The sequence below is a fragment of the Lutzomyia longipalpis genome, chromosome 2 (assembly GCF_024334085.1).
Source record: "Lutzomyia longipalpis isolate SR_M1_2022 chromosome 2, ASM2433408v1".
NCBI classification, from domain to species: Eukaryota; Metazoa; Arthropoda; class Insecta; order Diptera; family Psychodidae; genus Lutzomyia; species Lutzomyia longipalpis.
Genome location: NC_074708.1, coordinates 11583206 through 11610272, shown reverse-complemented (window position 1 = coordinate 11610272; position 27067 = coordinate 11583206). Strand labels below are relative to the sequence as shown.

Sequence of the window (27067 nt, the reverse complement as noted above, 5' to 3'; positions counted from 1 at the left end):
TTCCCTTCTTCTCACTGCAGGCTGTCATTGAGGAGCCCCACATTCTGGCGAACTCCATAGACATTCCCCAGAAAAAGTCCAAATTGATAGATGATGCGGCTTATGCTCTGGATTATCACACATACCACCCCTATGCCCAATTCTATGCTCATCACTTGCGGCAGCAGCATCAGCAGCAACTTTCGGCGTTCCGACCGTGGACACCGCTCACACCAAAACACCTCGCCCACCTCAGCTACTCGAATGTCCCGGGGCTGCCGTACCTGAGCCAAGAGCCGCCAATCCTGCAGAACCCCGAGAGGGTTGTACGGTTGTCGGAATGCGAACGCTTCGAGCGCACCTTCCAGCCCAATGTTGCCTTAGCACCACGTCGGGTCAATGGGCTTACCAAGGAGCTGTCCCCGCGGGAAACCACCCGTATTGTCACCACCGATATCCCCATTAAGCTAGAAAGGGTAACATCCCCGCGTGAGAATACCCTCGTTGGCGCCTCACCTGAACTACGTGTCACCTCTCCAGCTGGCGATGGGGCACCCGTGAGCCCCGAACAGATGTCCGGTAGCAATGAGATTACTTCCAGCACATCCCCCGTGCCGCTGACCGGTAGTCAAGTTATGACAAATGGGGTGAGCCCATCGCCGCCACGTAGTGCGCCGGATAGCCATCCGCCAGGGCATGCAGTCCACCTTCATCACAACCACCATCAAGCCAGCGGAGCTGCAGCGGTGGTGCTGAAAAATGGTGGTACACCTGCCCTGGCGGGGAATCCGGAATTTGAGCTGTCCACGGACACGGACGACGATAGTCTCACCGGTGAGGCAGATAGCAGTATCACGGGATCCCCGTGGGATGTTGCTGCTGTTGCTGAAGCACTCAAAGATGCATCGCCCGGAGATCGTGACAAGGTGCTGCATATTATTAAGGTGAGTCAACATTCTTTTTTTTTTTTCAGGGAAAGGAAAATGGAAGAATAAAAAGGGTTATTTTTCCGATGTTGCTAAAGGTGCTGGTGCAGGAGAATATGCAGCTAAGACGGTGCAGTGCCGAAAATGTGCGCCTGGTGCAGGAGCTGCGGCAGAAGGATGACCAAATAGCTGAACTACTGCTGGAGCAGCAGCGTCGGCAACTACCACCCCCGGAGCCCGTAACGAGGGTTGTGGTGAAATCCGAACCACCGGAGGTGAGCAAAACGACTGAGGTGATCATGAAGCCACTGAAGAAGTCTGCAAGACGAAGTCCCGAGGACACGGTGGTTGTGATGCCGCCCAATAAGAGGTACACACTGAGTGCGGCTGTGGCGGCTGCCGAGGACATTCCGGATCCACCCAAGGAATCCATCAAGCGGGTGGAGATGGTTAATGGGGTGGGTGGGGAGCACAAGGCACGCGAAAACGGGGTGACGATTCAGTGCAAAGACAGTGGATAAAATTGGAGGGCATCTGTCATCCTTATGACACCATCAGCCTGCAGATCATCATGAGAACTGTAGGCTGAGTGAATCCTAAACATCCTCGTGATCACCACGATCACGCCCCATTTTTTTGAACCCACCCAAAATTTTATTTTATTTTTCGAACTTTCTTCCCTTTGATCATCTTCCTCGATCTGTGTCAAACACAGACGAATGCGATCTTTGGTGATCATATTGGGATCTTGTGGAGTGCGAAAGATCTTCCTGAAGATCATCCCATATTGCTTGAAAATCTGCGATCTTCGATGTGGAAATGATCTCCAAACGATCACAGCATTAAAGGTAGATGAAACTCTAAATTTCTTCTCTTTTTTTCCCTCCCATTTGGGGGATTTCTTTTTAATATTTTTTAAAAATATTATATTTAAAAGAAAAAATACCTTATTGATAAGAACAAAAAGATTAGTCGTAGAGGAATGAAAAAAAAAGAAAAAAAAAACTATTGAATACCACAAAGTGGTGATGCCAGTGTCTATAATTGATCGAATTAGTAATCTTTAAGGGATTTGTCGTAAAAATTCTTTTCAATATTTTCTTAATTTTATTTTACACGTTAGATAAGATAAAAAAGCGTTTTCGAAGCATGGCTAAACGACAAAATTATTAAAAGAAAAAAAATAAAGATTGTGTAGATTTTGTGTAAATTACGGTCAGTTCTTATTACTTTTTACATCAAATGAAGAAGAAGAGAAACTAAGAAAGTGTGGAGATTAATTTATAAGGGTCTCTGTAAATAATTTTGTGACGATAAGTTTGTTTTAAAAATGGCAAAAAAAAACTCATTGGCCTGACTGTGTACGATGATTGTGCTATTGTACACGTCTGGAGCCATGCGACAAATATTTGTATCATTTGTATTTATATGTTATTTATTGTGTGATTTGAGCGAGAGCAAAAGATAAATTAGTCTTTAAGTCAGTGGTGATTTTTTTTTCATTATGCAATACCCCCATTTATGCAAAGAAAAAAAAACATAAGAAAATTAAGAAGGATGACAGAGAATAAAATGCCTGCAAAAGCATGATTCAAGCCACAGTGCGTGCTTTTGCATCACGCGCGACGCATATTACTTGTCAAATTTGACAGTGACAGATGGATAAATGTCTAAATAATTATGCACAACATATTACCATTTTTTTTCTTCGCTTAAAATAATAATCAACCTACAAAACAAAAAACAATAAAAAGAAAATAGCTAAAAATCCATTTAACAAGAGAAATAACTTGCAATTGAACTATGATTTGACATAATTTTGACATTTAGCTAGAACTGTCAATCGCGCGTGCTGTCAATGCATGCACCGCAATACCGCGTTTAAAAAAATAGCCGTGAAGAGAACCAGTGAACAAAATAAAGAAAATAATATTAAAAAAAAATCTCATAATAAGCAAAATAATAAAAATTAATCTTTGACCAATTTTCCAAAAGTGACTTTTGCATTTTATTAATGAAGAACATCATCTGAAAAGTCATATATTTTCAATATATAATGAAAATTAACGAGAAAAACACACAATTTTCCCAATGAAAAAGAAAACCATAGGAAGTTTACTAATATTTAGTAACAAAGAGACATAACGAATTTATTAATACGATATAAATTAAAAGAAAAACTAAACTTGGTCGACGAAAATTTTCTTTCTTTATTAAAAAAAAAAAAGAAAATAGAAATTAAAGCGATTTTTGTGTCTGCAAAATGCAAAAAGAAACTTTAAAGAAAAACTGACGGGGCTTCTAAAGAGGAATAATTTTTCAAACAATCATCCATATTTCAGTGACGTCAATCAATTAAAAAAAAATACATACATATATAGTATAGATAGTAAATAGATGGTGAAGCAGAAAAGAAGGAAGTTCATTGAAAAGTAGTTTAAGTCGCACAAACAAATCATTATGAAATTTAAAGAAGATGGAGAAAAAAAATAGTTAATTATAAATGTGGGAGATAGTGCTTTGAGAGTGTGAGAGATTGGCTGGAAAAGGGCAAACAAGATTGCCGGAGCTGTGCGTAAGGAGTTTTTTTTCTTTATATTGTTCTAATCGCCTTTGAGAGTCTGCAAGAAAAATTTTTCCTTAGAAAAACATAGCGCGGCGCCCCAGAGGAAAATAATGGAAGTAGAACAACGCACTTTATCGCAAATAAAATTGTACTTTGCCTCCGATCTCCTCAGTCACAGGGACGGATTTCAGAGCTTACAAGTTTATCATCTTGAAATGATCTTACAAGTTTTGAAAGTTTTTAAATAGTTTTGACAATTGTTAGTGTCAAATATTTGACATTTGCAAACAACTGTCAGACAGTTGACAAAACATTTGGTATTCTGTTTAACCTCAACTTTTATTTCAGCTGGCATTTCTTGCTATTTAAGTTACAAAATGCATAAAGTAGCAAAGGGGAGTCATTTAAATTAAAATTCTCCATTAAAATTCAGATGAAACGTACTTCAACAAGTGGTTATGTCAAATATTTGACATAAACAAACAAATGTCATTTAATTATCAATTTACTTGATTTTTTACATGAATTTTGAGTGTTAGTCTCAAATATTTGATAAATTCAAATAACTGTCAACTGACAAATGTCACGAAGAACTGTCAAATTTTTGACACATAAAATTGTCACACTGTCAATGAATACCTATCTTTTTTTTTTTTGATCAAACATTAACAAAAAAATCCCTTTTCCAACGACAATCTCCAAATTATTCCGTATTTTTCCCCCAAAAAAAAGAGATTAAAAAAAATGCTAAAGTTTCTATATTTATGGGAATGAGAATAATCAATGGGATTGCGTTGGATTAAAGGGAAATATTCTGGGTGGTGTCACAATTAAAATGTCATCAACTATGTGCACCGAAAGGGCATAATTTGGTGAACAAAATTGAGCATGGATGTCAGAGGTGTTTTGCATAAAATAATTGATTGGTCTGTGTACTCATCCATAACGATTTATTTATTGAGGTTTTCACACAGAACCCACCCCAATGACAATAGAAAAAAAAACCGGGGGTGGTGGTTGTATGTGGTCAATGATATAATTTGGTTTGTTACATAAATTTGTGAATTAATTCAAATGGATTTGTTTTTCAATTCTATAATTCCTTGTAAACAATTTTTTTAAATGATTTTAATTATTTTAATCGGAAATAATGAAATTATTATCAAGAATAAAAATTCCCTTAGCTTTCGTAGCTTTTTAGCTGGAAAGGTTTTAGTTGGGAAACTAACGATAAAATTGACTTTCAAAAAGGATGAAAGAGGACGTCGTTGTGGCGCCAGTGTGTCCATTTCCTTGTAATTCAATGTTCCATATTAATTACTAATATTTTCACTTCCTCCGTGACCAATTTTAAGCCCTTTTCAACATGCAGTTGAATGAAGAAAATTCAACACAGTGTGTGACATTTTAATTCACGTTTCCGCACCTCCCTTCCAAATTAATTTCAAATTCTTTGCGCAAAGAAAATTTTTAATTGCACAATTTTCAATTTAGAAATGTTATATTTAATTAAAAATTCCCATTTTCGCAATGAACTTGAGCTTTGAAATTTAATCCAGGTCTGTGGGTAGGGGGTGGGGAGGTGAACGAAGGTACATCGTGGGGCAGGTAATTTGTAGTGCGGTCTTGCAGGGTTAATTGAAACGCAAAATTTAAATGGAGTGCACTCCCAAATGAGGTAAAGGCGGTTTTTGCGTCGTATGAATGGTTAAATGTTCTCGCAAAACAAGGAAAATTTCAAATGGAAAACTATTTAAATACATACCATCGTACTTAAATGTATTAAGGAAAAAGCTCTGCACTAAAACTCTTCAATGTAATTCACCCTCAAAAATAAATTTTTAATACAAATATTTGTAATGTGCTCTATGTCTGTGTGTCCATTATCTCTTAGAAGTTGGGAAAAGTCAAATAAAAATAGGGAAAGAAATTGAATTAAATAAAATACCTATAAGGTGGGAAAAGATCATTGGATGAGGAAAATGTTTGAGATTTTATTTTAAATTGCTTTGAAGACTTTGTTGCTAATTCATATTTTTTTTTTAATTGCATTGCGGAATATTTAATTTTCTCATTTTCAAAAAGATTCATTTGCAGAGCGAATTCTGAGTTGAATAAAATTTAATTTTGTTGCAAAAGTTATTTCAAAAGAATTTAATTAAAAATTGTGTTTGAGATTTTTCAAAGAAAAACCTACATATAGTAATTTTTTCCTTTTAATTTGATCAACGCTGTTAACCCGGATTTGCAGATTAACGAACATGTGGAACGTTTTTATTTGAAAACAAAAAAAATTTCCTCCAAAATTCTTTATTTCAGCGATTTTAGCGTAAAGTAAACCTGAAAAAAAATCACCTTTACTTTGCTGAATAATTCGCAATCCTTAAGTGGTTAAGACGGTTTAGCTATTCAGTTTTAACTGTATGATAAAAATATTTTTTACTACAAAAGACAAATAAATAGAAAAGGAAGAATTTTTGATTTTCTCTTTGCTTACTTTTTAACTTATCTAGAACTAAAAAAAATTAATTTCACGTCAAATTAAGGATTTTGACATATTTGGGTTAATAAAATTAAATCAATTCAATGCAAAAGAATATTTTTTCACAAAACTTTGGGAAATTTTAAGAGTTTGAAAAATCCTATTTGGAAGGTTTTCTTGAATTTATTGAAAGTTAATAAATTTTCATTTTTGAGGTCCCGAAAGCTCTTCTTTCTTATTAATCAAATCTATTTATTTTTCAGGAAATAATATATGTTAATAAAACTGTTTACCATCATAAAATTTACTAGATACAGTTAAAAGGCAAATCCGGGTTTTATGAACGATTTAATACGGAACAATGTTGGAAAATATTCATTAAAAAATTTCGGATAAAAAATTAAAATTATCATAAATAGATAATGATTGCGCATTTTTTTCTTAATTTAACGAGCGAAATCTTCTAAAATAAATATAAATAAATAAAAAATCATTGCAATAAATTACTGCCGAAATTTTGCAAAGAAAAAACTGCAAGAAATTTATTTGAAATTCCCTAAATTTTTAGACTGCTAGAACTCACGCTTAAGCTCTAGATAAATTCTTTAGGTTACCTACATATTAAATTATTTTTATTTTTTTCATTCACCATCAGCGAGTTCATGTAGGAAATTCGGAAAATTCAAAATCAAAATCAGGTTAAAAAAGAGAAATCAATTTTTTTGTTCATTATTTTCCAATTTTCGAGGAATAATTTAATTATGTCTGCCCCCCTCCCCTTTCACTAAATTGAGCTAATTTCACCTTTGCTGTGGAATTTAATTAAATTTAATTAATTGGCTTTTTTGTGCAACAGCGGAAGCTGCAACGCGGCATTTTTTTGCACTTTTTTTGACGAATATTTTTGTTTTATTTTAAATGTAATAAAATAAAGTTTTTCCAACTCATCCACTTTAACCGTAAGAAAGCTATTTTTATCAATTTGAAAGTACAAAATAACGAAGGTGCTGTAAATAAGAAAAATGTGGGGAAAATAGTGAAAAAGTAAAAAAACAAAACTACAAAATATGTGTGGATGAAAAAAAAAATAGGAACACAAATAAATGACATATTAAAAAAAAAGAAAGAAATAATTGTAAAGAAAATAAAATATTAAACATACATAAGAGAATAGCTTAAATAGTTTTTCAGTAGCCGCAAAGTTCTTTTCATAAAATCTAATTTTCATTTAATGAATAAATAAAGATTTTTTTTATATTTTCCTCTTATTTCGTCCCTCCTCAGTGAAATGTCTTTTTAAATAAAAAAAAAAGTGAAATTGTGTGTTTGTGTGGACAAAAATGACTTTAAAAACTCAGTGAAAAAAATGACAAGTATAAACAATAATTTTTACGAAGAAAAACAATTTAATTTGCTAAGGTTAATCGTATAAAAGTATAAAGAAAAAAACATAAAGTCTCGCCAAAAAAATTTACTAAAAAAATGTATTTAGTGGAGAGAAAAAAATTTCCTACTTTTATATTTCCTTCTGAATTAAAATTAAAGAGAAAGAGAATAAAAATTATTGTTATTTATAAGTAAAAGAAAACAAAAAAAAGAGCAAAACAAAGAGATTGTTAATTTCAAGGAGAAAAAAAAAGATTTAAAAAAAAAACATTAATTGAACATCTTGTTGAATTTCAATTTAAAAAAATTATATTTTTTCAAGAATAAAAAAATCACATGAAAAATAAATTATATTGACTTGACAAATTTATAGTTATTTATGAATTTTTGAAAAGAATGAAAAAAATCTTGAAATTATTAGTTGGCTGTTATTTGATATAAAGAAAAAAATAATTATTATATTTGGTGATCTCATCTCTTTTTAAAGAAAAAAAAACTAAAATAGACAAAAAAAGCTAGTTGTGTGAAAAATACGAAAATAAACTAAAAGATGTGGAAAAGTTCTTTTTTTCTCATAAATGTATATAAAATTAGGAATTATTTTCGTTTATTTTTTTTGTACATTTTGACAAAAGAAAGTGCCATTTTCGTATAAATTATCAATTTTTTCTTTTGATTTCTAGGAAAAAAATATAATAAATTGAAAAAGCACAAAAATATCCATAAAGATCATTGAAAAAATATTGCATTGAAAGAAATTGTGCAATTCAGTGAAAGTTAAAGAAATGAAAAATCAACCCAGTAAAAACATTTGAAGAAATTTCCTATTTTTCCACTTTTATGTTGTAATTATCTTCTAATTTAAAGAATTCAAAAAAAAAATCCTAATTGGAATTTTTGCAGTTTTTTATTGAAACGAAGATTAAAAAGGAAAAATAATGAAGAAATAAAAATAAAATGAAATAGATATAGTAGTAAATAAGTATTAAAAAAAATAAATATCCAAAAAAACGTGAAGATTGTATGTACCATAAAATAGTAAGACAAAAAAATAGAGAAGAAAAATCTCCTTAACTGAAAAAAAAAGAATTCTTTTTGAGAAAAAGAAAAGAAATATTTCTTACTAAATAAAATACATAAGGTGGAAAATAAGTGAAAAAATATATATAGCCGAAAAGAAGATTAAACTCGACATTTTTTTTGAGCAGTGACAAAAAAAAACTTCTGATGAGGAAAAAAATGCAAAACGTACCTTAGACACACTTATAAATGTAATGATAAAACATATAAAGAAGAAAAAAATATGTAAGTACTAAAATTAAACAAAAAAAAACTATAAATATATATTTAATAATGAATTACTAGCATAAGAAAGTACAGAATAAAAAAAAAGAGAAATGCTGATAAAAATGAAGGAGAAGAAAACAATATTAATACTTAAAAAAAAACAAATCTATGGAATAGAGAAAAAAGAATTAATTTCTATAGGACAACGTCGTTCGGTTGTCTCTAATTAACTTCTTTCTTTATTTCCCTCCCGCCCCCTCCTTTTTTCATTCATCTCTTCACTTTTGTGTTTTTTCTTTTTGTAGAAGAAACTCGGTAAAAAATTCATAAGAGTATGTTATAATGAATAAAATATATATATAACTATATTTACTATTATTATGTATAAAATTCTGATTACAGAAATAAATGCAAATATAAAGCTTAATGAAAAAAAAAGAATGTTCTTTTACTTTTTTTTTGAGAACCTTTTTAGAACAAGGGATGACAAACCTCTTGTTTTAGTGAAGCCAAAAAAATAATGGCACATTATGGCGAAACTTTGCATTAATCGGAGTTAAAGGCCCCTCAAAAATTCTCAAAAGAAAGAATATTAAATTCCCTATCCACTGTTGCCAGAAAACTGAAAATTTAAGTATTTTTCTCGCTCTCTCAGCTTTTAAAAGTTGAAATTTTGAAAAGTTGAAGGGTCTGTATCAGTCTCGTCAGGCCTCAATTTTAGATGAAACTTTCTACTAAAGTTCCTTCTACTTTTCCGTTTTAAAGAAAAAGTCATTCTGGGAAAAAAAAAAGCATACCTGGGTTAATCTTCTTTTAAATTATCGAGAATGGCTGAAAAGTTCGTTATAAGATAGTTTTTGAAATTAAATTGCCTACTTTTCGGCGAAAGTTGAATTCTTTCGCGTCGATTTTCGCTCGGGAAAATTGAGTTTCCCGCGCTGATTCAAAAATTCTCAAAAGAAATATTGGCCCATTCAGCGATGATTCCCTAGAAACCTTTCAAATCCATTGCATATACAACGCCAAATCATTTAGTACACGTTCAAAACCTTTCAAAGTTAAATTTTAGTTGTTTCCCGCCAGAAAACTCTACTTGAACACATTTTTCCTGGTCTCAAGAGCTCTTTCGATACAAAAAAGTCGCAAAATTGTCTGTCGCAAAAGTATCCGATGAAGCTATAAAGATTAATATAATTTTAACCCTTTCGCGTCTCAAAGAACAGGACAAATAAAATGTTCATGGCCTTTCGGCGGCCATATTGGATCGAAATTTGCTGATTTTCATTAAATTTCGCTTTAAAAGTCTTCAACGATTTCTTAATTTCAACTTTTCATGCATTTAAACAAATTTCATAGCAAATGCAGATCACGAGACATTAAGGAAAACAAGAGAAAAAGAAAACAGAAAACCCAAAGAAATAAATCAAAATGAAAGACAAAATGGCGATGAAGAAAAAACTTTAATGGATCCTTTAACTACGGAGAAAATACATTTTTTGGGGGATTACACAAAAGAAAATAAATGATTTGTGGTAAAATACAGAAAAGCACACGGATGAATTTTGTGGGAGGTGATGACACTTCACTGCGCCAGGTAGTTTAGTCGTCCCTCATCTAGCTCTTCCGGCGGGATCTGATGCGGTCCAGGACCAACATCTGCGAGAGAAAATATTGCCGTTTGTTAATTTGTTCCAATGCCTGCGCATTCCCTTGCATTTCACCTTTAATCTTATCCTGGACCGTCATGAAGCTGCTGCGGATGTTATCGAGGGCATCACCGAGTCCCGTCTTGATTTGATTGAATTCTTGCGTGACCAGCGACAGCCGCCCGAGGAGGTAGTTGAGATTTGTATCAACTTCCGCCATTCTGCTCGTGATCAGCGTCACTTTGCCCTCCATGCTGTCCATGGTGGTCACTGTGCCATTCACATAGGCCTCCGTTTGTTGCTGCAGACGATCCAGGGCAGCTTTACTCGAGGAGATCTCCTGGTACATGATGCCAACTTGACGCCAAACCTACAAAATTTAAAAAAAAAAAAAAAACAATCCAGAGGAAGACTTCGAAATCATCCCGAAAACCTCCTCAAAGTTGCAAAAGAAAAAGAAAAACCTGAGAAATCTCCGTTTCAATCTTGGAACTGAGATTAGCCAGAGAACCTAAATGATTGTCCAGGATTGTCTCATCGAGGGCATCAAATCTACAAGAAAAATCCCAAATTTTAGTTTAAGAAAAAACACAAATTAAGAGAGAGAGAAACCTCTTAATGAGCGTCTCATTGAGATCCCCATTGGAATTGGCCACAATCTCCCCAACTTGCTGTGCAATCTGATGAACTCCCAGCTCCACCTTTCGCTTTGTATCCAGCACACTGTCAGCCGTCTGCAGGAGCATCTTATCAATCTTCGCCAGTGCCGTCACATCAGCCTGCAGCGTTTCCTGCCGCTTCCCGAATTCCTCGAAGAAGGACTCTGCGGATGTTGTGGTTTCCGAGAGAGTCTTGAGCACGTCAGCCACGGATGATTGAATCTCATCGTGTGTCTCCTTGATGCGTGTTGCTGTCTTCGTGAAGCTCTTATCGGACGCCTCCAGAACCTCCAACTTCATGTCCTGAATAGCCTCGAGAGTTTCCTTGGAGAGATCCTGAACAAATTGACGATCGAGGGATTCCTTCGCCGGGGGATTCATGTCGTACACTCGAGTACGAATATCCCCAAGGGCCTCAGTCACGAGTTGCTCCCAATCGGCATGATTGCTGGACGTGGGACTCTGTGTGGAGGCAGAGGTCACGTAGAAATTGACCAGCTTCTCTTCCAGCTTCTCCATCACTTCATCTGCAACACCAAGTTTGGAACTGAGGAGCTTCTCAGTTTGCTCCAGGATTTCCTTTGTGCTCACATCGGCTGTTTGGCGTTCATTCCTCAGCTCTGCAATCTCCCGTCGAAGGCTCTGTGGGGGCGAATTATTCCAAAATAATAATTTTTACGTTAGAAAAGAAACGTCAAATTCAATGAAAAAAATCAGAGATTTGGAAAAAAAGGTCAAACTTTGGATAAAAAATGTCAAACTTAATAAGAAAGTTAAACGTAATGACAGTAAGCTTACAAAAGAAATGTCAAACGTTAGAAAAAATCACTTCAACCATTAGAAAAGAAACGTCAAAATCAATGAGAAAAATCAGAGATTTGAAGAAACAATAAAAGAAAGTAAAATGTTGTGACAGAAAGCTTACAAAAGAAATGTCAAATGTTAGAAAAAATTACTTCAACCGTTAGAAATTAAACGTTAAATGTTAAGAACAGACATGTCAAACTTAAGAGAAAAAAAACGACGAACGTTGGAAAAGTATCGTTGAACGTTACAAAAGAAACGTCAAATGTTCCAGCTGAAATGTCAAATATTTATAAAGAAACGTCAAATGTTTAATGTTAAACAAAAAATGTCAAAGATTAGAAAAGTCAAACCTTATAAAATACACAGAAGCTGTGTTATTTTTTTCTTTGAAAGAATTACAGCTAAAGAATGTCAAACGCTAGAACGTTAGACGTTGGAAAATCTTAATTTAAAAAGTCACAACAAATGTTAGAAAAGAAACGTCAAAAATTAAGAATGAAATGTCAAACATTTAAGCGAAACGTCTAATTCTATATAAGAAATATATATTTTGGCGCTACGTCCCATATAGGAACAGGGCCGGCCGCCCTATGTGATGTTGTTGTTCTCCTTGCGGAGAAGTAGTGGGCGGCCTTGCTAGATACGTCAAGTCAGGGAAAAAAAAATGTTTTTTTTTTAAGTTTGATATTTCTTGTCTAATGTTTGACGTTTTTTCGAACCTCCTGACTTTTCTTATATAGAATTTGACGTTTCGCTTAAATGTTTGACATTTCATTCTTAATTTTTGACGTTTCTTTTCTAACATTTGTTGTGACTTTTTAAATTAAGATTTTCCAACGTCTAACGTTAAAAAAAAACATTTTTTTTTACAAATAGGTACGTATTATAACAAGGCATGTCAACCGTTAGAGTAGAAATGTCAAATATTTAATAGAAAACGTCAAATGTTAAATGTGAAACGTAAAATGCTAGAAAAGGAAGGCCAAAGGTTCAAAAAAAGTGTCTAATACCAGACGAGAAATTTGAAACCTTAGATAAGAAACGTCAAATACTACAAAATTAACGTCCAACGGTCAAAATGAAATGTTAAACGTAAGAATTTAACAAATAATTTGTGTCTTACCTTAATATTATCAGAAAGATCATCAATTTTGTGCCCGAGATCTTCATCCTCTTCAGACAAATCGCCCTTCCCGACAAAGTACCGTCCATTTCCCTTTGTCCCCCCATTGTCCGTCATCTTAAGGATGGCCTCCAAGGCATCTGCGAGTTTGCTCTGTTGCTCCGTCATGGCATTCTCACGGCTAATCAGCATCGATTCAATCTGACCAACACGCTCATCCAAGCGACTGAAAGTCCCCTTCATTGGCTCAAACTGACGCTGACCCTTCTGCAGCTGAACCAGGGCACGCTTCACCAGCTCCGCCATATTCCGTTCCCGTTGCTCATGACGCTCCAACTTCACATCAATCTGCCCCACTGAGAAGAGCAGCGACTTCATCCCTTCCCGCAGCTCCTGGTATCTGCATCATGAACATGGCGCCATGAAGATGAATCTCTCAACACGAGAATATCTCCCCACCGCAACTCAATTGCATTCAATTGAGCCCAACATTTCTCGCGCGGAATTCAAGTTCAAAATGCAATTCCAAAAATAAAATAATTTTCTCATTTGCACGCATTTCTTTCAAGAGCTTTCCACTGAATTAATTTATAAATTCCAAATCCCAGAAGAAGACAAATGAGAAAAAAATCATTTCCGAGGAAGGAGCCAAAGTGTCGCGAGAGACGCAATATCTCTCTCCCTGCATTCTCATCTCAATTAATTTAATTGTTCTAAAGCATCACCCCCTACCCTTCTTAACCCTTTAAAAGACAATGATAATCTCGAAATGAAGAGAGATGTGAACCAGAAATTGATTGAAAGTCACGCTAAAAAGTTTTCGCATAAAGATAAAATTGCGACAGAATTTTGTAAGAAGAAAATTCTTTGTATTTTGCATTTGGAATTTCCTCAAAATTCAACGAAGACACAAAACATCTGCTTATTTAATGACTTTCTGCACCATCATCGTGCATCATTTCATCTTGAGAAAATCAGTTAAGAACGATGAACTGACTCAATATGTCTTCAAATGAAATTCTATCGAGTTGAGGCAATAAAAAAGGATGAAGAAGAAAATAAATTTGGGTAAAGGAACTTACGAAACTTCATCACCGTGGGTGGATGGGGTGAAGAGAACCAGGAAGCAGAGAATGAAGATATCTGAAAGAAAGGGGAGAAGAAAAATTTGTTTGATAAAAATCCTTTTCTTTGAAGAAAAGCGGAAAAAACAGCAAAAACATAGAGTAATGCAATTGAACTGATTTAACAAAAAATAATAATTTTAAATGGAAAAGATTTTTTTAATCCTTTTTCCACACTATCTTTGGGCTGTGATTTTTTTTTAATTCGGTAATTTCTTTGCTAATTATTTTTTTAACAACCAAGATAAGATTTTTTCAACATCATACGATTAAATAAATTAACATATTTCAAAGCAAACACCTAAAAAAAGAAATATCTCTTGCTCTATTCAAGAAATTGGAAATTCCGGGAAATATTTGATTTTTAAACACAAATAAAAGGTCACGGAATTCCCGATTTATCAAGAAAGCAAGAAAGTATTACAAGAATTTCCAAACAAACGTTTTTATGCTTCTAAAACTCATTAAAAAGTACCTTTCAGTTTTTACTTAGATCCCTAATGATTTAAACGAAATATTTAGGAATTTATAGCTCCTTCATCACAGAAAGATTACAATAAACCAAAAAATTTTTAAAGTTATGTTATCTTGAGATACGTGTTAATGTAAAGTTCTTTCTATTACTGCTCATTAATCATTTAATAGAGCATGTAAAACCGGTTAACTTTGTATGAGCTCCGAACCGACTTAGCCGTTTTTACAATGTAGCCTTCGATCAGCTCTTTAAACACATTTAATTTCAATTTATTGTTAAAAAAAAAATATCTAATTGATCGATTTTAAAGAAAACTTATAGAAATCATTTTCGAAAAATAAAGAATAATTATAAAATGATTTTATTTGAATTGAATTAGTTTTAACCTAAAAATTCCTTGTTTATCCCTTAATATTTCTATGATCAAGAATCTTTTATTACTGAAGGTTTTATTTTAATCGGACAAGCATTTCTAAGAGCCTATTGAAATAAGTTAAATCTAGTTTTTTGAAAGGTTAAAGGGTTTTGAAAGGTTAATTCAATTTTCAACCTTATTAAATACAATTTAAATAGAATTAACTAAAAGAAATAATAGATTAAAAAATCTATTCGAGAACAAATTGTTAAAAATTCAAATATTTCTTTTTCAGATAACAAAATTACTTCTAAAACCAAAAATTTTGAGTTTATTCTTTCTAAGTCTTTAAAACCACTCAAAATAGTCCTAAAGCTTTCAAAGTTTTGCTTTTGTTGGATTATTCCAATTAAATGTGAGATAATGATGTCGATTCAGTAAGAAATGATTCCTTTTTAAATATTTTTCTATTGTCGTTTCATTAAAGGAAAACAAAAGATTTCTTGAATTTGAAGAGTAATTTTCCTTTAAAATTAAAAAAAAAATAAATAAAGGGGTAGATTCTGTTAAAAATCTTTTCTTTTCTTACGATTTAAAAGTTGTTGTAAGATTTTGACAATTGATGTTTTTAATCATTCTAATGACGTTCTAGAAAAGAATAAATCAATTGTTCCAGAAAACATAAAAAAAAAACTCAATAAAAGAATGAAAAAAAAGTCAAAATTCTATACAATTTTTCCCAGAATACCAAAAATCTTTTAATTAAGGAATTGTAAAAAAAGAAAAGATTAATGTACATCAGAATCTACCCCAAATTCTCAAAATCTCATCAGATTTTTCATAGAATATCAAAAATCTAATAACTAACGAATTGTAGAATTAAAAAAAATAAAAGATTTTCACCAGAATCGCCCCAAAAAATTAATATTCATTGACCAAAACACTTCAATTGATCCACTCTCTGTTTCCCTTCCTTTTTGTCTTTGTGCAAAAAATAAAAATCTGTTTACTGCCTAAACCAAATTACTTTATTCCCCCTCCTCTCCATCCGATTTTTTAATAATTCTCCGCGTGATTATTGTGACTAACTGCGACACTTAATAATTTTTAATAAAAATACCCGAGATAATCCCGATAATTCATATTATTTTTCGCCTAATGCCTTCTTCCTAGACATTTCTAGTTTAATTCACAATCGTATGAGATTAGCGCGAAATTGACGCACTTCACGCGCTCAGAGATGAAATTTTCATCAATGAATCTTTTGAACTCTTAGTTTTTCTATAGATAGTAGCAAGTTGGAGGCGGTGAAGAACAAAAAAAAATAAGAGAAGAAAGGAATAAAACAAAACGAATTTTAATTTACTCACATGTGCAAGTTCCTCTGGAGGGTGTTGTCTTCATTGTGCCAAAAGCCAGTGATCACACACACGGTCCCCGAATGCCGTCAATGGGCAATAATACAAGAAAAAAAATCTGTGAATGAAATGTAAATAAAACTGTGAGTGAGGCACACAAAGGATCAAATCCGGCCTAGAAAAGTCTCTCAAAAATTCATTCCCATCTGCCCCGATGGCTTCTTCAGCTCATCTGTCCCCTTTTGGAAATGTTTTGGCTGGGAATTCTTTTTTTTTCCCCTCTCTCGTGTCTTCATTCTGCTGGCTCCGGTTGCCTTGTGCAGTGCAGCAATGAATCCCGCATTGATGCACCACACAAGGGGGCTGTGCTGGAAGAAAAACTCTCCTCCATATGGAGACTCTCTCAATAAATTCTCAAGCATCTCATCGTAGTGCTGGGAAGTTAATGAAAAAGATCTCACAAAAAAGAAGCGAAATAAAAGAGAAATAAACATTTTTTCCTGCGATAAATTAGACACAATAGACAAAAAAAGAAAGGAAAAACAGAAAAAAGGAAGAAGAAAAGTTGATCGGAGAAGCGAAAAAAATCAATTTGCGCAAAGGTCATGACCTTTTTTCGCCGCGAAATCATTTGTCGATAAGAAGTAATTTTTACGCTTAACTTTTTAATGAATTAATATAAATATTTCTTCCGACTCTTCGGCTGAAAAGAGAAGACTCTGCGGCAAATAAAAGTCAATCATAACGCGTCCAGTTATAAGAGTTGGTGTCCCACAACGTGTAGAAGTTTTATAATGCGTTGTAATACTATTTGTGAGTAAGTATTAGAAGGCAAAGTTGATTTTTTGTGAAATTCAGTAATTTGATGGATAAAAATGGTCATATCTCTGGTTCTATAACACCTACAGAAATTTCTTGACTAGTTTTGGAAAGGTATTAAAACAGGCTATACATTGACATAAATTTTAATAATTTTCAAGGTCACCTCCAGAACACAAAATGGCGGATTTTTGTTTCACCAAAACAGTTTTTGGCATTTTTTATCCTGAAGGAATAGTTCTAGAGGTTTCTGATGTTCTAGAAAGTTGTAGAGTTTTGCAAAACCTTTAATTTGATACTAAGATGAGCAAGATTGGTCAAGCGGTTCAAGAGATATGGCTCTTAGAACTTTTCAAATTCAAGAATTTTTCAAATGGTCATATCTTCTAAACGGCGACATAGATTTTCTTCATTTTCGGACTGGTGAAAGATATTGAGTCAGGCTACAACATATCCAAAATTAAAAGATTTGCCTAATGGGGATTCGGAGATATTGACCCTTAAAGTTAGGCAATTTTTGTTTTTGAATTTAGCGCCTCTTGCGGATGTTTTGGAAACTTGAAATGTTCTAAACAGTTGTAGGGCTTCTTGAAACCTTTCATTTGATATCAAGATGGTCAAAATCGGTCAAGCCGTTCTCGAGTTATATTGAAAAAACACTTTTTGCTTTAGGCCGCCATATTTGCTAAACCGCTTGACCGATTTTCAAGTATGAATTGTTGATGAAAACGTCTCACTGAGCCCTATAACATACTAAAATTTCAGACCTCTAGCTCTAAGGGAAGCGGTTGACACTATTACAAAATGGCGGACGGCGGCCATCTTGGATTTTGAAAATACGAAAAAATGAAAATTTACACCCACATTTCTATAGAAAACTTCAAACCGTCTCTATCTGTTACCGTTCTTGAGCTATAAAGCAAAGTTTGGGCGACCGGCCGGCCGGCCGGCCGGATCAAAAATTTTCCACCACCATTTTTGGAATGTGGGTTGTCTGAAACGTGCTCATACCAAGTTTGAGCCCGATCTGAGGTGGTCGGTTTTTCCGACGATTACAATACTTGGTGTTGACCACGAAGTGGAACACCAACTAACTCTATTATTTTGTATTTTATGCTCTCAATCTATCGATCAAGTGTCTCTCAAATGGAGGAAGTTGATGCTATTAATACGAAAATTGAAACAAATATTCCATTTTGAAACTTATCGCATCTTCAAGAACTCTTCCTGGATCTTCTCGTGCTTAATCACTTCTGTTGCAACACAAAACGACGAGGAGGCCGCTCCCAAGGGAATCACAAACTCACACAAATCATTTTCATTGCAACATCCCCCCCAAAAAAAAACTTTTCAAATAAAAAATAAAAACTTTACCTTCAAAAAATAAATCCACAAAAGCAAAATTTCTCTCCTGAAGAATCAGCAATAAAAAAAAGAAAATCCCTTTTCACTTTATTCCTGTCTTTTTATTTATTCTCTTCACTCAATTTATCCCAAAAAACACGAAAAATGCTCTGCGTGCGATCACTGTGAGAATCCAATTGAGACTGAATGGGGGAGAAGATCCCTCTCTTACGCGGATGAAAAGCACCCGAGACTGCAAATCGGTCCAGAGTTTGAGAGTTTAAAAATAAATCCCACACTTCCAGTTCCCATCGTTTGTGTACTGCATGGTGTTGCTGTCGCTCATCTTGTGCTCTTCAAAGCACTTTTGGGATGCTTCCTGATTTATTTTTTCTTCTTCTTTTTTTTCATTATCCTGTGACTAGAGGTATAAACTAACACATCTACTAAGGAAAGGAATTTAGTAGGGGTCAGGATTTTTCGGATTTTTCTTTTTTCTTTTCGTTGAATTTTGCTGAATTTTCCCACCTCTTCAGCTGAAAAAGTAGACAGAATCGAGTACACTGTTGAGGTCAAAATCACCCTTTCCCGGCACCTGCCGGAGGATTCTGTTCAGTTTTCTCTTTGTGGCATCACTCACAGAGCCGTCGTTCTTCAATTCTCTGCAAAAAAAAGGAGAATTTTTGTGATTTTATTAATAATCTTTCATCTAATGATCTAAAGGAGTCAGGAAAAAGGAAGAAGAAACTGATTAATTTTTCCCGATTTATCTAATTAAATTATAGGGGTGTATTCACGTGAATTTTTTACGCATGCGTAAGTTCGGTACATTCTTAAACACTTGGAGGATCGAGGTTTCTAACCTCAAAATTTTGATCTTCTCTTTCTCTCAAAAGAAAATATTTTTCCAAATTTTCTTTCGGCGATCTTAAAGTAATAAAACTCCCCTATACACCGATGTAGAATTTATCACGAAATATTAAATAGATTTTAATTCTGTGGCGATTAAAAAAAGTCGAATTGGCCACTTTGGCCAGCAAAAACCTCCGGGTTAAATAATTCTAAAAAGTAAGATAAAATTCTTTAAGCTTTTTATTTATGTTTTTTTTCGCAATTTGCAATTTTTTTTAATTCGTTCAGTAATTTGTAAAAACTGTTTAATTTAGCAGGTATGAAAAATTATTACTTTTTGACTTATTCTTGGACTTATTAGTCAAGACACATTTTGCTATAAAAATAAATTTTGAAGGTATATGTGTACATTTATAAAAATATATTTTTTTAAATATGAGATTATAGAACTGTAAAAATATTTCTATTTTACTAAAAAAAAATAAATTTATATTTTTAATTGTCTCCTTGTGTCATAACTATAATGTGAGTAGGTGCTATAAAATTTTCTTTTGTTGAATTTACGTTGAAATATGTTGAAAAATCTAACGAAATTTTTTAAATTTTTTGATAAAGAAAAGATTTTCCCGAATCCTTCACAATAATGCGAATTTTATAGCAAGCATCTCTTAGAATTTTTTATGGTTTCACGTTTTTGCTACAAAATTTACTAGAAAACCACTGATTTGCCATAAATGTTAATTATTGTGATTTGTAAGTTTATTCAGACTAAATAGGAATTTATAGAACCATTTTGTGAACTTTTTTGAGTTCCCATAAAATAGATTTTTACATCATTTTATCACGTTTAATAAACTACAATATTAAAGCCATAAATTATGATTTTTTACTTACTATAATAATTATTAGTAAGAGACTTACTATAATAATTACTATTTTAAATATTAAATAAGAAATTAAAAAACTGAAATTCTGCTTTTTATTGCTATAAATTAAAAACAATTGTATGTAGGTAAACCATAAATAGTTCGCTATAAAGTATTTAATTCATTTAAAATTTGCTATAAAAATCGGTTTGTGTCTGAACTTTATCAAAGTATCAAATATAACGTAACTTACTAATTTTACGCAAATTTACATAAATTCTATTCTTAAAAAAAATAAGCATAAAAATCGAAAATTTTTCTTTATAAAAAAATCATTTTGAAATAATTTTGGAAAAAATAGATTATTATACGACGCGTAAAGTAAAATATTTTTAAAATAATATATCGGCCCTGAACGTATTAATGCATAGAATTTACCAAAAAAATAAATAAAAGAAAATGAAGGAACTTACTGATCTTTGAAGCAATACTTCTGCTTGAGGAACTCCGACAAATCCTCGAGGATGGGAAGTGAATGAAGTGCGACAAATTGTTCCCTCGTGATGGTATTCATCGCTGGCACTGTGCTAGCATGCGTCCAGTAGCAGTCGTGGACGGAGATGAAGGTGAGGCCGGAGCGTTGGCAAAAGAGCGACGTGAGCATCATGTGGCTGGAGTCGAGGGAGTGAATAAAATTGGGCGGGAAGGCATTCTTCTGCTTCATTATGTTGGGCTTCTCGTACATATCAATGGCAAAGTATTCCCCCACTTTGGTGCCCTTCTGCTGCTGCCCCATCTTCTCCATTCTGTTGTACGGCTGCACCACCGGCAGCCCCAGCGGTGTCACCCATTCCACATTCTGGAAGCACACGGCGGAAATGAGACGAGCACAGTGCGTAAACCAGTCCTGAATCTCTCTCGCTGACTTAAACATCTCCCGGAGGCTCTCGAAGGTCTTCACGGTGAGATACGATGAGGCCTGCCACACGTATTCCTTCGGGAAGTCCTCAATGTCTTTGAGTTGCCGCGCAATCTGCAGCCGAGCCCCATACCGCGTCACCCCGTACACCGTTGTCATCACTGTTTGCTTTATCACCTTTCTCCGGATGAAACCTTCGAGTGTTTTGGCCACTTCCACATCTTTTGCCGCATCCCGGACACGAGCTTCCTCCACGAGAGCCGCAACGGCACTGTAGACATCCTGTGGGCTGTCCGAGGGGGCAAGATTGACACTTACTGCACCAGCTGTGTCCCTCCCGAGGGCAGCATAGTGCTGAAGCCCATTGCACGAGCCATCCTGATGAATGGGGAAGTGACTGATGAAGGCTTCCGGATCCGGAGAACGTATCACCTTGGCGATTTCCATGCAACACGCCAGCGTTTGCCACGGTTCATCTGACTGTGCCCACCACATTTTCCCCCCAAGAGGATTATCCGCTGAATCCAGGATATCACTGAGAATCTCCTCAGCATACCGCAGACGTTCTGCCACGGATTCCCTCTTCTTCGTCCCCGTAAGATTGATACAGTGCAGCTTTAGCCACATCAACCCATCCCTGCCAAGAGGTTTCCCTTCGTGGAACTTGAGGAGCGATCTCGCTAGATCTGAGCCCATGTGACTGAGATGCGGCGGCAGCGGGTAGACTCTCCCGCGAAAATCCATATTGTGCGGCAACCAGAACGGCCTGTCACGGAAGTGATTTGCAAGGGACAACCGGTAGAGGCAATCACACCAGAGACTGTACATTTCAGCCTGTTGTCGCCTATGCGTGAGTTTTTGTCGATAAATCTGGAATTTCTCCTCATTCGTCAACTTCTGCCCTTCCGGCGGTCCAACCGGTGGCTGCAACACCGACGGCGGCTGTGGCACATCCAAACGCGCACTCCCACCGCTATTGAAAACCTCCGCAACAACATCGAGAACATCCCCATTAATCGTCCACGGCACAGCTGCCAACTGATTGAGACTATCCAGTGCTGGATAGATGTCTCTCGGTGGTGCATCAGCAATCCTCGCCCATTGCTGATGTGCCTGATGCGGCAGCCGAATGAGTTCGCTCTTCGTCACGAGGTAGCCTCCCTGATTGGGGGTATTCCACGGCTGTGGGGGGCACATCATCGGTACGAGATTTGCATCAAAAGTCAGCATTTCCTGTTGCGATCCACGAAATAATCTGCAACAGATGTTACATTTCATTGAATGATGATCAACGGATGATCTTGAATTCAATGAATATGAGCAATCTAATCTGCCTTAATGCCAGATAAATAATTGAGGTTTTGCACCGTAATTGTGCCGAAAATAAGTAAAAGTGCGCAGCAATTCAAAATTTCATTGTTAGAAGAACATGAGACAGTGCCTATAGGAATTATTAGGTCAACTCTCTTCAAGCCAATTTTATTTCATCTTTAGAAATCCAGGCTAATTTATATCAGTTCTAGGTCATTCCTTAGGCTCGAAAATTGAAAGGAATTGAGGGACAGAATCTTGACGAAATTAATTAGGATTCTGATTAAACAATTAAAGAACATCAAGACCTAGAAATCTTGTCTCAGGCCTAAAAAGCAAAATAAATCCAGAACAATTCATAGGAAAAAATATCTTAAACCAAAAAACGGAAGATGTGTTAGATTTTTCGAATTCCTGAACGTAAAACCCGAAAATTTAGGCAAAATATTAAAGATTTCTATGATTAAAATTGACAGAAAATGTATTTTTATGGTAATATTTTAAAATCCAGCCTGGTTACAGAAATTTCATGGACAGAAAGAATCAAAAACTGTCCGATTGTAGAAGTCTATATCTGGGATTTAGATCATGAGAAAATAAATTTCTAGACAGGCTTGCATTTTAGGTATTTCTGGCTTTATTAATTGAATTTTGAGCATAAATTTTGCTAAATCTTTCGCATTTTATGAATTTTATTCAATTTAACGTATTTAAAAAAATCTGACTGTTTTCAAGATCAACAAATTCTTTGTTTGTCTTTTATAAAAAATACAATAAATTTATTTTGAGAAAAAAGATTTTTGACAGAATAAACCCTAAGGGAGGAATTTTTGCGAAATTGATTAAGATTCTGATTCACCAATTAAGGAAATCAAGAACTAGAAACCTTGACTCAAGCCTACTTTAAACAATAACGTGAGCTAGCAAAGAAACCGCATTAAAATCGGATCTTTAAAAGGTTTTTTTTTTTGACTTTCTACTTTTCCAGTCTTCGTCTGGAGAAAATCTCTTCTTTAACCAATAGCTAAAGAGCCCAGCCATGAATCACACCTTATCACTGATGCTTGGGCTAGCGTGCTTTGTTTGAGGTTAAAGACTATACCAACTAAGGATTATCTATGTTGGGAAGCCATTAGCTAGACACCAAATTAAGAAGTTTCTGGTACCTTACTTTTAGGTGATTTTAAAGAAGTTAAGATTTCTTTAAAGTCAAAAATTTGTTAGGAATACTGATCTTCGAACTTTAGTGTGAGCGGCAAAGTCCTTTAATGGGAATGGGAAGAGTTTGGAACTTCTTTAGGAAACCAATCATGCCATAGAAGTAGTTAAAAAGGAAAACTGAACTTCACTTCTAGAACTCTTAGCGGTTATTGCTTAACTGGCTCAACTATCCGAATCGTTAGTTTAAGCCAAGAAAACGGAAGCTGTGTCAGATTTTTTAAATTCCTCAACGTAAGACTTGGAAATTTCTTTAAGTTTTCTTGACCAAAATTAACAACAAAAAAATCCAGAAAAAATATCTGGAAAGTTATGTTTTGAAAACTACTAGCCTGGTTACAGAAATTTCATTGACAGAATGGCTTCAAAACTGTCTTATTTTTGAAGCCCTTAAAGTCCTAGACTTTTGGGCATCAGAAGATGAATTTCTAGACACCAGAACTGACTTAAAAAGAGCAAACTTTCGCTACGTTTTACAATTTTTCTTTGCTTTCTTTGCGTTTGAATTGCATTTTGAGCACTCTTTGGATGAATTAATTGAATTTCGAGCACATTTTTTGCCATTTTTCCGCGTTTTCCGATATTTTTTTTCAATTTAACACATTTTAATTTTTTTTTGTATTGTTCTAGTCTTTTGCGGACCTCTATCGCATTTCAATTTCAGTCTGTGCAATAATTCTACTGCCTAATTGCCGAACTTTTGATTTAGAATCTGAACTTAATTTTAATTTTAAAAATTTTAATCTTTAAATTTTCAATGCTGAAATTTCATTAAATAAAAAAATCAAGAATTTACCTTCAGAATACGATCCTTAATGCTTAATTTTATATTTTTAGCTCATTTTCTTGCATTTTGTGGATTTTCTTTGTAATTTTCATCGTATTCAGGGTAATTTAATTGCATTTCAAGTACCTTTGACCTATTTTCGGGCTTCTTTTTTTCTTCAATTCATCGCATTTTAAAGGAGTTTTAGGAACTTTTATAATGTTCTGAGCATTAATCACTTACTTGGACAACACTGGATGCGGTTTAACTTCCTCCTTCATGTGCCTCCCTTGATTCCTGTAGATTGTAAAGAAGGCAGGCGATAAGTTTTGATTCTTGGCATTCATCCGCGTGGCATTGAGATCAATCTTGACGTCACGCATGAGGATGTTGTAGAGGAACCTCCCAATGGCCGTTGTGATGTTCATTGACCACGGTTGATTGATGTAGTCCATGCTGGGACCTTCATTGCACACCCCATAGGTTAGCCTCTGCCACAGCTGCCTGTGATTGTCCGCCAACTGCTCCTGACCGTCTTGGGCCAGGAGGTAATCCATGTAGATGTCTGTGGTCTTCTGCAGCAGCCCCATCTTCCTCATGTGCTCCAAATGGTAGCGTGCTTGTACCTTTGAACCCAATTCCCGGTAAAGTTGTCCCACAGTTGGACTGTACGTCTCTGATCCCTCAGCCAGGGTGCGGATTTCCCGGAGCAGGATGTCCACGTATTGCTTTGTGTCAAGTACTTTGAGGTATGGGAAGAGATTGGTGGATTTATTGAATTTGCATTGGGTTTGAGCACGAATTGTATTTAAATCTCGATTGAAGGCAAAAACAATTTGATTCCTCCACATTGTCTGGAGTTCATTGAGTTTCCGCCTATTGTGGAGGACTTGGGGTGTTGGTTCCGGGAACTTTTCAATGTTCTTCACTGATAGATAGCCTCGCATCTCAATATCCAGCTGTTCCTGCATTAGTTTCTTCATTTCCTCTGCCCTCTCTTTGGGTACTTTGGGCATTTGGACTTTCTCCTCAATTCCCGGAATGTTTTCATTGAGGGAATTGAGGAGTTCATTGCTGTAGGTCAGCACTGGGGGTGTGTACGTGGGTACAAAGTTCGGTTCAAGCCTGTGAATGGTGTCCAGGACAATTTCTCTCTGATCCCCGAGGAATTTACTCCTGTCCATAATGTCATTCAGGGAGATTCCCTGCGCTGTCGCCTCCTTGAGGTACTTCTGCAGGAGTTTTGTGTTCTCCATGTCCGGTGGCTGCCGACCAATGCCCTCGATGATTGTGGCAAAAGTTTGAGCGTCCATCTGCACCCCATCCCCCTTCATAAAATTCAAAATCTCCGTGATTTTGACAACATTTCCCTTCTCAGCGTACCCCTGGAGGAGAATGTTGTACAGGCGGATGTCAAAGTGTCGCGTAATGTTGAATCTCTTCCATCGTGCGCGGTAGTTGAGGAACGTCGACAATCCCCGATTCAGCATCCCACTGGACACGCACAACTCCAAATACGCACTGATGTTGGTAAAGAGACATTTCTGCTTTGCCAGCTGCTCCTGTTCCGACGACACATGCTGACGAGACTTGAACTTCCCCTTCTTGACCTTTGCAACCTTTGGATTAGCCACAACGGGGGCAGCTTCAACGGAATCCTTCACTTCCGCCTCCAGAGTCTCAATTTCCTCGAATTCTGCTTCAATTTGCGCCACAGGCTCCTCAATCTCTCCCATCTCACGGAAACACTGATAACTCTCGAGGATCTCATTGAGAACCTCCGACGACAGCTGATTCACCTTCTTCACGCCCAATTTATCACTTATAAAAACAATTGGAATATCCTCATTCGCGGATTTTGTCGTATTTTCAATGTGAAAATTCAATTTTGAGTACTCAACGGGATCTGTGGCTAAAATAGTCGGGGCTGATGACACCGCCGCGGCAGGAAGGCTTGAGGAACTGGGATTGCTGATAAATTCCGAAAGTTTCTTGCTTTTCAGCTTCTTCACGGAAGTTTTTGTTTCCTTCGTTGCATTTTCCGTAACTGAAAAACAAGGAAAAGAATGATTTTTGTTGCATTTTTGCCCTGAAAGGAAGATTCTGGGAATTTTCCGGAACTTCCATTACCTTGAAGGAGTTCAATGAATTTCTTCTTCTTGGCTTTCCTCTTTTTCCTTATCAACCGGAGGGCATCTAAATTAACTGTTGTGGAGTGCTGCCGCCCATGGAATAAGTCTGTGTAAATAGGAAATTCATGATAAAGAAATTAGCTTTCCGGGCTTTCTAAACAAACACAAAGTTTGAGGTTATGTTACACATTTGACCCAATCTTCATGCAAAATTCCTCATTCTTCATTCCAGAGCATTCCGGGAGTGCAATAGGATACAAAAACTGCCGTGAAAATGGAAAATCAATGAGAAAACTCACCAAAAGGCAGAGAAAACTCCACACGACTGGGGTTCCGGGAGTTTTGGGGAATTCCGCAGCACCTGGAGAGGGTCAAGAGGTGAATACTTGTTGGAAGGGTACTCTTTAGCATCAGCAAGCGATGCATTGTGGAATTTGGGAAGTCTTTCACTGATTTAAAGGAGAATTTTGGAGTTTTTCTTTACATAACAAAACCACGAGATTGCAACAATAATGCCCTAACAAGAAGGAAGAATTTCTCAAGTGACTTTGCATTGTGCTCGCACCAAGTTGTTGGTTTATGTGTTGCAAGTTCATTTATTAGTTTTTTTTTTTATAAACGATAGAAAGTTGATTTTTTGAGAAATATTTTTCTTTAAATAACTAAT

General features: G+C 35.3%; 3 protein-coding genes across 3 annotated transcripts in view; 1 reads left to right on the top strand and 2 right to left on the bottom strand.

The window, feature by feature from the left end:
- The window catches only part of LOC129790680 (ski oncogene), a 141673-nt gene extending 132609 nt beyond the window's left edge, over positions 1–9064 (top strand). The window contains exons 2-3 of the mRNA XM_055828342.1: positions 21–923; positions 1004–9064. Coding sequence (XP_055684317.1) covers positions 21–923; positions 1004–1426 — 1326 coding nt within the window. The 3' untranslated portion in view covers positions 1427–9064. The remainder of the gene's footprint in view (positions 1–20; positions 924–1003) is intronic.
- Positions 9065–10067: 1003 nt separating this feature from the next.
- LOC129790693 (myosin-9) lies at positions 10068–18618 on the bottom strand. Its single transcript, XM_055828358.1, has 8 exons — positions 18367–18618; positions 16186–16291; positions 13944–14004; positions 12862–13261; positions 10885–11573; positions 10737–10824; positions 10348–10642; positions 10068–10282 (listed from the first exon to the last, which is right to left on the bottom strand). Exons 2-8 carry the CDS (start codon positions 16217–16219, stop codon positions 10209–10211), a joined length of 1641 nt encoding a protein of 546 aa, XP_055684333.1. The 5' UTR covers positions 16220–16291; positions 18367–18618; the 3' UTR covers positions 10068–10208.
- On the bottom strand, positions 18437–26934 carry LOC129790660 (DNA-directed RNA polymerase, mitochondrial). The gene is made up of 5 exons (XM_055828281.1): positions 26700–26934; positions 26399–26506; positions 24512–26315; positions 20528–22228; positions 18437–18998 (listed from the first exon to the last, which is right to left on the bottom strand). The coding sequence occupies exons 1-5, from the start codon at positions 26824–26826 to the stop codon at positions 18869–18871; spliced, it is 3870 nt and encodes a 1289-aa protein (XP_055684256.1). The 5' UTR covers positions 26827–26934; the 3' UTR covers positions 18437–18868.
- Positions 26935–27067: the final 133 nt, after the last annotated feature.